At 42.3% G+C, this 10677-nt stretch overlaps 1 protein-coding gene across 4 annotated transcripts in view; it reads right to left on the bottom strand.

The window, feature by feature from the left end:
* Positions 1–2847: 2847 nt before the first annotated feature.
* Positions 2848–10677, bottom strand: part of KDM5A (lysine demethylase 5A) — a 51066-nt gene continuing 43236 nt past the window's right edge. For all 4 annotated transcript variants that reach the window (XM_053977205.1, XM_053977206.1, XM_053977207.1 and 1 more), the window contains 3 exons: positions 9965–10185; positions 7442–7852; positions 2848–5930 (listed from right to left, as the gene is read on the bottom strand). In XM_053977205.1, coding sequence (XP_053833180.1) covers positions 5718–5930; positions 7442–7852; positions 9965–10185 — 845 coding nt within the window. In that variant the 3' untranslated portion in view covers positions 2848–5717. The remainder of the gene's footprint in view (positions 5931–7441; positions 7853–9964; positions 10186–10677) is intronic.

Raw genomic sequence — 10677 nt, 5'->3', positions numbered from 1 at the left:
TGTTGAAATGGGAGAATTAATTGAAAACACGTGGAGTCAGTGGAACTTTTAGTTTTGGTGTTCACCATAACTGGGATCTAGAGGAAAAAGGAGACTGGTCTTTGATATTCTGATTTACCTTGAAAGGTTCCTACTACAAGGTTTGAACTGCATACCCCCCTAGGGCTAGAACAGAACTGTGGCTTCACACAAGCAAACCAGGAAATAGCTGTTTTATTGCTGCCCAAATCTGGTCCTGGTGATGCCAATGGACAGTCAGCAGTCACACAGCTTCTGTGGAGGGAGCCAGGCAGCCCTAAGAGGGTGGGAGATGAGACCTCCCCTGTTGCAAAGGAAAAGCACTTTGGGAGGAACAAAACAGAAGTCTGCAAAGGGAGTTTGTGCCAATTTCCTTTGGCCTGACTTCCCTGAGAACAGGGACTGCCCAAGGTGTAATGGAAAGACCCTGGGGGACAAAAGCAAAAAGCACAAGAAACAGTCATGTTTCTCTGAGATCACCAGAGCTGAGAAACAGGCATGGAACAGCTGCTGCTTAGGGCAAAGCAAAGTGAACTCCTTTTTGCAGAAATCTCAGGTGTTGCTTGTCCAGCAGCACTCTCTTCACATTCTGTAAACAGGAGTTACACAAAGCTCATGCCAACTTTCTGCTCCAAACAGGAATCTGACCCATCAGCTTCCTAGAATCACATTACTCAGCAAGAAAAAAAAAAAAAATCCTGTAAGTTATAAACACTTTTCCTGTGGCTGTGCACTCTTCCATTATTACTTTGTTCAGCTTTGTGTATTCTCTAACTGCCCTAAATCCCAGAGTCTGACGATTCCAAGACTATTTGTAGCAGAAGCCAGAGGAAACCAGTGCCATGGGAGGTGGTAAGGCCCAGAAAGTGAGAAACTGGGCTGTGTTCAAACCTTACCAGTAAGATACAAACCTGGTAATGGGTTAGACCTCCCCTTCTGGCAGCAGGTGAGAGCAGCACCATCACACTCTCATCTGGAGCTGGTCCTTCAGCATCAGGCAGGGTGCTGCCAATGATTCCACTTCTCCACCAGCTGTTCTCAGCAGCCCTTGTCTCTCCCAGAAATGTTTCTAGGCAAAGCTAAAGCATCTACCTCCTGCCTAAGAGACTATTGGGAAAGGAAATGATGGGATGTAGTGCCATCAATACACTGGCAACATCTAGATGAACTAGATTTCCAGCTGTATGAAGTGAAAGTTAAATCATTAGCTGACAGAAGTGAACAATGTGGTACTCATTCCACTTATCACTAAAACCTGAGCTGTTTCTCAAATTCATAGAATGGAGTTGTGTGGGCTGCACTGCTGTCACAGCACAGCAGCAACAGACACCTCCTTTCTGCTCGGGGGGTGAGCTGAGCACGGCTGCACCAACCTGCGAAAGGATGCAGCTCTTCCCTCTGCTGGCCTACCACCCACCCATTAAATGCAGATGCCAGGCTGGCCAGAGACACCAACCATCATCCCAGGACTTGTGTGCAGAGGTGGCTGCTCTCCTCAGATATAAACACCCACAGAACTCCCTCTGGCACTTGGCTTTAAATGTCTTTTTGGGGGGAGCGTGGGGGGTGGTACACAGACTACCAAAAACTGACCCCTGAAAAGCCACCAAATAAGACACAACACCCCACCTCAGATTAAAACTATTCACTGCAGCAGAGGTTTTGTTTCAAAGCCATTCAGAGCACAGCTCCTTACAAATATTTTTCAATAAATCCTTGCTATTTCATTTCCTTTACCTACAACTTAACACTCACTTGTGCCGAGCCATGCCATTACCCAAGGCTCAATGCTTTCCATGTCTTGGCTGTGCAGTTTCCAGCTGCCCCACACATTTATCACCCTCCCAAAGCCAGCTGGAATGCTGATAAGGGCTGGATTTGTTGCACCTCCCCACTGCCTTGGTGCTCCAAGCAGAGTTCCTGTTTGGTTCAGGCAGGCTGACCAAACACATTCTCACTGACCACAGCTGGAGAGGACGTGAAGGAGTTCCCTGCTTTTCCTTTTTATCTAACTGGAGTAAGCCTCAAATGTCACTTCTAGCAGACCACAGCACTCAACTTCTTACAGCAATTTTAACAGTTATTTCAGGAATGATATTAAGAAACTTCTTCCAGCCCTAGGAAAACATCTGAACCCTAGGAAAAATAGTGAGATCACTTTCTTGACAGACTGTGATGAACCCTCTGTGCATCATGCCCATTCAGCCTGTCACCTTTATGCTGTGTGGCTGTGTTCCAATCCCTTCAGATAACTCCCATAGTATCAACAATTAGGCTGCTGAAGACTCTTAAGTCTTCATTACCAATGGTCCAGGCTGCACAAGCATTCAGCTACAGATCTGTCAAAAGCATAAATCCTAAAGGCAATGGTACTGAAGGTCAGCAGTGACATTTATCTCTCTGGTAGCAAAGCTGCCAAATTCCAGGCCCTGTTTTTTACAAGAAAAACCTGAAAACACATCGTTTGTACAAGCTATACTACTCAAGCTCTGGCCATTTTCAGCTCCTCACAACAGCTCAGGTAATTTCTTTGACCTTTTGTGTCAGACACATGAAAAGAAGTAACAGCAGCAGTGGCAAGTAGCCTTTGTAGACTACAGCATTAAGACATGCACCTTTCTAGATACACGAGCTAGTATTTTTTGTGTACTGAGATTTTGTCCCCAAAGCATGAGAGAGTTTTTTCATTTTCCCACAGCTGTAGCAGACCTGTAAGAACATTTTTATCTTGGCTTTCTCTGCATATGCTTTTATAAAAATTCAAACCCCTAGGATCTGAAGACAACACCACAGCTGTAGCTTTGGGTTTTTCAACCACTAAACTACAGGTTTTTCCAAAAGTTAACATTTATTCATAAGTTCATACTATCAGCAATCCTTTGATAGGAATTACGCTCTTAAAAAACAAGCTTAAAACAATTAGATGTAAAGCTAATAATGGTCTTCAGTTTATGAACACCTTATCCAAAAGCAGACAAGACATCTGTGACCAAAAAAAAGTGTGGCAACCTCCTTCCAATAGTGGAATAGAGGCTCTCCATGTGGCTACATGAAAAACAGCTACTAAAAACGTGACTTTTGCATATGATTTGCACATTTCTTTCTGTTGTTTGCTCTTTCCTCTGCTTGTTACAAGCAGAATGACCACAGTTGCATTGTAGAGCTGTTTTGTTTCCATCTTGCTGTAACTAGTGCTTGTCAACACTCTGCACCACACCTTCTACACAGAGAAACAGGAACATGCAATGCAGGTTTACTCAGAGACCTCTTTTCCAGTTGATGGTAATTACATACAACGACTTCATCGCAACAGAGAATGCAGGAATGGTTACGAGGATATGCTCGGTGGCTAACAGGAGATGCTAACCATATTTCCCCTGTTGTGTCACAAATTCTAGGAGTCAAGAAAGAATACAAAACACTGGGATTCTTTAAGAAATCTTGTACTAGTCTACTTCTGGACCGATTAAACATCTGTGACAGATAGTTTATCCACTCCATATCGGGAAACATTTACGTAGTACCATCAGTTAAAGCTTGAAGGAAAAGTAACAACTGTTTAAATCAGTTTACCAAAACTAAGTGTACATTGAGAAGAAAAAAAAAAAAAAGTAATTGGAGGCAAAAAGAGGGTATGTCTATCTAAAGCATAGACTCCTTCATAAATAAGTAAACAAATAATACTCTTAAATTTGCTAGGGTGCCCATTCAGCCACATGCTTAACCACAGCTTGCTTTTGCTTTTAACATCACATTAAGTCTTTAAGGAGCAGGAATTAGAAGTCTGTGTCCAATTTGCACTCAAAGCTCCCAAGACTCTGGATCTTCTGTGCTCCATCTTATTTCTTTTCCTTTTGCACACTTCCCTCTTCCCAGGTAGCAGGCACACATAGGAGAAAACAATAAAGTTCTGTCTACCTGAGCTGAGTTGGGTTTTTTTTTGGATGGATAATTCTGCCAAATAAATAAACTTCCAAATATCAGAGAACAAGAGAAGGGACACAGAACAGTCAATACAGCACACCTTTGTTTTTGTCAATATTTCTTTAAATCCCAATCCAGCTCCTAGTAAGACTGGACACTACTTACAACACTCCTAGAACTGCAGAAGAATGGAAACAATAGGGAGCGAGTGGAAAGGGGGACAAGACAGCCCAGAGGCTGACTTCAGACATTCACATACACAAGGCCAGCATCCACTGGAGTCATTAAGGCCCAGATGCCCCACTAACAGGAACAAACCCAAATACAAAGGTAGCACATGAAATGTATTTACCTATTTAAACACAGGCAGCTGGTCAATCTAGAATGGGGAAGGTAACTGCTAATTCCTTGTACTACAAGGAAGGAATGGAGTAAAAAAACCCAAGCCCACGGGCAGGTTTTTGCTTTGTGAACCTCTGTCTGTGCTGCTGGTTAACAGTGGTAAGTATAAAAAAATCAAAGAAAAATAATCTATTTATAGAACAAGTCAGTAGTCTGAGACATTTAGAAAAAAGTAAAAACAAGTCCTTCTTTAAAAATGGATTTACTAAAACAACTGTCACCCAGGATGACCCCAAGCCCTCTGGTCCTCCGGCAAAGCCAGGGGCAGCTTCAAACAAGAACTGTTGCTGATTGTACACTGGTACACATCCAGCAAAGCCAGCAGGGAGGGGTTTGCACTGTGATCAGTATCTGCAGACTGCTTGCTGGTATCACAGGAGGCCACGCCTGTAGCCTGGTGATACTGGAAAGTTGTGAGTGAAACTTTTCACAGAAGCACGTGTCAGTGTAACCTCTGAGGTAAGTGGGCTGTCTTCTTTCCTTCCCATCCCTGGGTACAGATCTCAGAAGCTGTGCCCTGGGTGCTGTACCTCCTTGCCAGCTCCATCCTGCGCCACACAACTTTAACGTGCAGGAGTGCAGAACTCTAAGCAAAGCCTGGAACAGGAGAGAGCATCCCTGTGGAAAGGGAAGCACTCTGCTCTTCCCAAGCTCTGGTCTAGCTAGACATTATCAATGATGTCTGGCCCTCCTCAGGACGGGAAGATCAGTTGTTTCCCACTGAGGAAAAAAATTTGCCTAGTGGAGTAGAGTTGGGTTTTTTTTTTTTGGTAAACAGAACTTTTGCCGATTTTTGCGATTGTGAGCTCCTCTGCCCTTTAGCTACAAAAGAGAAATTAAAAGAAATTCATCCACTTGCTCCCACCCTTATAGTGTAGTGTTAGCTGCCTGGTTATGGAGGCAATTTCATTCTCCCAAGACATTGCTCTACACACTGGGTTGGCATGGAGAGGCAAAAGATAACTTCCAAAGCCACCTCCTTAGGGTAACCAGGTAGGTCTAAGAGCTCCAGCCTATGCCCACCAGCTCCAGGCCAGCTCCACTGCCAACATGTAACACCCTGAAGTGTCTAACGGCCTCGAGGTTGCTCAGTCCTTGAGAGCAACAGCCACACCCAAAGATGGAAACACTCAAGTCAGAAAACACTGGCTGGAGCTCCTCATCAGGCAGTGTCTGCATAGGTGAGTCGGTGCCTCTGTGCCTTGACGTTCCCGCTGCAGGAAGGAAGCCAGCTAGAATGAACGGACCAACTCTGCTGCACGGCTGTACATCCTTGGAAGAGAAGCTCAGGAGCTACATCAGCTTCAAAACCCTCTCGTTCTGAAGGGTTCCAGTGGTCCATTTCCCAACAAGTTCTGGGCATTGAGCAGTTGCTAACTCGTCTCCTTGAGATCTTCCATTGGTAGTTTGTAGCTCAGCAAGAAGGGAGGAGGTGAGGCGTGGGCAGGGCTGCTGGGTCCCTGCAGGGGTTTCTTTGCACAGTTTATACAGATGTAATCCTCATTCTCAGCCATCTCTGGGGAGACCCCAACACACACCTGATGGAACCACTCATCACAGCCCCCGTCACACTGTACCCAGTCCACCTGCAAGAGAACACATCAGCAACACACAGCCTGTTACAAGGAAGGACAGACAGGCACAGTTTCTATGAAGAAAATACCTCCTGTTAAACCTAACGGAGCTACCAGGAATATAAAAGCTCTGGGGCAAAAATTCATGCCCCTACAGAGCTTGTTTGAACAAGCTACTTCCAACAAACCTTGCCCCTCTTGCATCCTTACACTGCAACAATACAAGAACACACTACTACTCCTGAGGAAGATGATTCAGCTCTGCTAAGATGAAAGGAGATGTGCTAAAACACATTTTAAATGTTCAGGGATAGTTACTTCAGCACAGGTGAGAGTCTCCAAACACACCCTCTTAGACTGCATTATCAGACAGCAGCTTTTGTAAACATAAGTCCTAAGTGTCAGAACATTTAAGCTACAATACAAGCTTTGAGTTGAACCTGCTGTAGAACAATTCGGAAAAGACAAAAAATGAGTTAGAAAGTAGGAAGGAAAAAAAGATGAATTACTTGATTTCTGTAATTCTTTGAATAAAAGTACATGTTAATTGGAGTGAGTGGGCAGAAAATCAGATTTGCAGGGTAAGAAACATAGATTCTCCATTTTAATGGCATCCACTGGTACACCTATAAAAATTGTTACTTGTGTAGTTGTTTTCCACTTACAGGGGAATGTAAAACTGTACCAGAAAAACAACAGTAGTGGCAACCTATTTAAAATGAAGAAGCATTATCATCATACAGATTTTACTTTTGTTTGTAGCCAATTACTCCTGAACAAATTTTCCAAAGTGATTAGTAATGGACATCAACAGCTGCAGCTTCAGTCATTACATTCCTGTACCTGCCATTTTTTGACAAGTGTGGCATTCACCTGTTGAAAGTACAGAAAAAACATTTTGATAACATTTTTGATCATCAGTCTGTGTTAAAAGCTGACAATCATGACAGGCAGTACCACAGAGAGAGGCAGATCAAGTTTCTTTTGTAAAAATCCAATCAGGTCTAAAATAATTGATTATTTATCTCCAACAAGCAAAATGAACCACTGAAGTTTGTGGATCACTCAGCCTGCAACATCACTGTTCACAGAGTGTATGCAAGAAATACAGAAAATCTATTTCATTTAGGAACATAACACATCCCACTCCTGCTCAGGAAAAAAGTAAAGCTTAGGAACATTTCTTTCTGAATCAAAGAATTAATCCTTTGAATCAGCCAATGCATGTTGCACACAGTGAACAGAAAATTACACAGCTCAAAGAAGTTAAACTTCCCAACCAAACCAGAGTACCTTTTCCCAGATTCTACTTTTCCATCTTCTCTTTTGAAGTACCTAAGAGAATAAGGAAGTCCTACAGTTTAATCTGCTAAATCCACGTACCTACCCAAGTCCTACTCAGTCGTCTCTCATTTCTAACTACACCACTTTGGTTCCTCATGCTGCTCAACTTAAATATTACCTGGCACAGGGATTCTGACTTAGCACAGAATTGCCTGTGACAGAAATAAGGGGCAACTCACTTTGTCCTTGCAGGGCCTTTGGCAGTTCTGAGCAGCACACACAGCATTCTCATCATCCGACTCTTCTGCTCCTGACCAGTCGTACTTGGAAGGAATATCCAGAACCTTCTTCTCTCTTTTTTTCTCTGTGCTATCCTTTGCCAGTTCTACCTTTGCCACAACTGCCTTCTCTCGCTTCTTCTTCCGCTCCTCTTCCTTAGCCAGTTTCTTTGCCAGCTTGTTCAGCTCCTTTGTCTTATCCATAGTGAGTTTTAGCTTCTTCTTCTTGGGTTTTTCCAGTTTTTTCAGCTCTTTAGATTTTTGCTTCATATCTCCAAAGAACTGCTCTGCTCTCTCCAGTTTTCGTTTCCGCTTCCTCTCAGAAGAGTCCCTCCCTCTCATTTTCAGTGGTTTTTCATCCATGCTGTCATCCTTCATAGAAAAAGATACATATATTACTCAAATTTCCTGCAAACCCAAGGTCTGACAAACGTACTTACCTCTACCTTTACCCTGATATGGCATGAAGAAATCTAGTCAACAACATACTGTTACATATTCTAAACAAATAAAGCACTTAACTTCATTCTCATCATACTATAAAAAATTCGTTAAGTGTTATCAACTGTGTCAAAGTACAATCAGCCAAAAATACTCAGTGGAAAACATAAACTATCAGCAAGGGTAAGAAGGCAAAGTAAGCAATAATTACAACTCCCTTCTCACATTGTTTTTTAATAGAAGTTGAGAAGATTAATCATTTGTCAGGTGCTCTTGCTTATTTTTCATCCCAGGTCAGTCTTGCCTGTAATTATTTTCGAGAGAAAGCAACTGCTGTTTTGGAGATTAGGAAAGAGTAACTGGTGAATTCTTAAAATATATCATCAACTCAAGCAAGAAGAGAAAGCAACATCCATTATTTGAATGGCTTCCAAACTGGCAGACGTTGTAAATATCCTGGTGTCATCAAGAGCTCTTAAATAACAGATTCAGATCACAAGTGGGGCTTAAAACTGGCCAGCTCTGTCCCTGCAGGTAGCATTCATGGTGACAAGTCCCATTTATACCTGAAAGATTCACTTGTGTAGTCCTTTGCACAAACAGGACTGACTTGATTTCAGTCAATGCAGCTATATACTTTAACCTTAATTATTAATAGATTAAGAACATACTATAAACCAGTAAAGAGACTGTTTACTGTACATTACTTATTATAGCCACTCCACCCAAAACCAAATCCTCTCCAGATTATTTCACAGAAGTCTACTTATTTTGTATGTAAACAGACAGAATACATTCAATTCAAAATGAGCAGCTCTGGTCAAGCAAGTATTCATAAAGGTTAACCAGAAAATGTTGTAACTCACACACACTCTACACTCCTCACCCCACTCCCCTGGAAAAAAGCTGTGCTTAACTATTAATATAGCAGTCTGGCATATTATTTATAAATTGCTATTTGCTGGCATTCAAAATGCTCTTCAATCAACTCCCTGCCAAAACCATTACATTGAAAGAACATTAAGTCCATGTAGTACTCAGGCTGAATGAAAGGTGGTAAAGCAGCAGTACTTGGGAGGCAGGGGCAGTTTTATACTCTACACTTCGGAATGATGCAGTTTGGCAACACTTTAACTCACGGGATGCAGGAAATGAGACACCAATTAATATGTTCACCTAAGCCTCACTGTTAACAGCATGCAACCTTCCATCTTGTATTACTGTACACCACCAAAAAGCCAAGAAAGAACCATCATCTTATGTTCTTCCTGTACAGCTCAGTAACCCAACAAGCCATCATATAATCCATATGGTCAAAGTGACCCCTAACTGCAGCTGACAGATGGTAAAAAATTGGTTCCACTCTGGCTCTTCAACCCAGCAGCCTGAGTTGAAGCTTCAAAAGTGGCTTCTCTTCTAGCACATATTCCTTGACCTCTGCATCAATGTAGCAAAGTGATTTTGACTAGACCTCAGAATCGGCAGATAAACCTGCCTGATCCACTGGCAGCTGAACAAAGTAATCAGGACATCTTCACAGTACATCAATTAAAAAATGGCTATGTCTATGTTATTCTGAGGATGAATATGAATCTTATTGTCTGCATTATCAAAACATGTCTTCCCCAGTAACAAAGTTCAGTAACATACAAGTATCATGTTATATAAGCTAAATGTTTCATCTTCCTAGATGTTTCTTGTAATTCTTTTGAAATTAGTTCCATTTCCAGGCATAATCAAGAGGAGTGTTTCCTTCCTTAATCTGTTATCTTCTAAAATAACGTTTGCATATGGAACTACTTGAGAAAACTGTTCTAAATATGGTTAACTATGGAGGACAGTGCTATGGCATGAGTGATCAAGAACTGAATTTCTGGATCACTTATTCTGTTGCTTTCTGTAATCTACTACTCCGTCCAGGTGAAATATAAACATGACAAACAACTGAGCACTCAACTATTCAAGATCATATTTATATAAATGAACCAACAGAATGTGGTGGGATTTCTGTTCTACACCAGAGTATTTCTTCGAGTTCCCTACCTCCATGACATGAAGAAACCTGTCCTCAGAGGGCGGATGAGTGGCCTGTAAAATCCGCCAGATGTGCTGAGTTTCATCCAGAGATACCTCCAGTAGATCTCCTACCATCATCAGATCTTCCAGCTGAGCTTTTGCTCCAGGTGACAGCTCCAACACAGGGGGCTCCAAACTGCGAGGTACCAGCGGGCTCTTCCGAGGCTGCTTCCTTGGAGTGCTAGAACCTTTCAGACAGGAGCCAAGACACAGAATCCTTAAAGCTGGAAAAGACCTCTAAGATTATTGAGTCTGTGCCAAGCTCACCACTAAACCATGTCCCCAAGTGCCACATCCACATGTCTTTTGAACACTTCCAGGGACATGATTCCACCACTTCCCCAGGCAGCCCGAGCATCCTTTCAGTGAAGACATTTTTCCTAATATCCAATCTAAACCTCTGCAGGCAAAGCCACATAAAGATAAAAGGAAGAGCTCAAAACCAAAAGAAATTACATATTTTTTACAACATTTTAAGGTGAGAAACAGTAGCAACCAGAAGATATTGGCACAGGTATATATATCAAATATCAGGAAACTAATTACAATGTAACTCTGCTGTACGTTCCTCCAGACAACATATCCTTTTACACCTAGTATGGATAACAGAGCAGTTCCACTCCTCACCGACTGCTCATCCCAGTTATCTACTTAATTTTATCTCAATGGATACAAAAGCA

The sequence above is a fragment of the Vidua macroura genome, chromosome 5 (genome assembly GCF_024509145.1).
Source record: "Vidua macroura isolate BioBank_ID:100142 chromosome 5, ASM2450914v1, whole genome shotgun sequence".
Lineage (NCBI taxonomy): Eukaryota > Metazoa > Chordata > Aves > Passeriformes > Viduidae > Vidua > Vidua macroura.
Note: the sequence above shows the minus strand (reverse complement) of the source record. Positions and strands in the feature narration are given on the sequence as shown.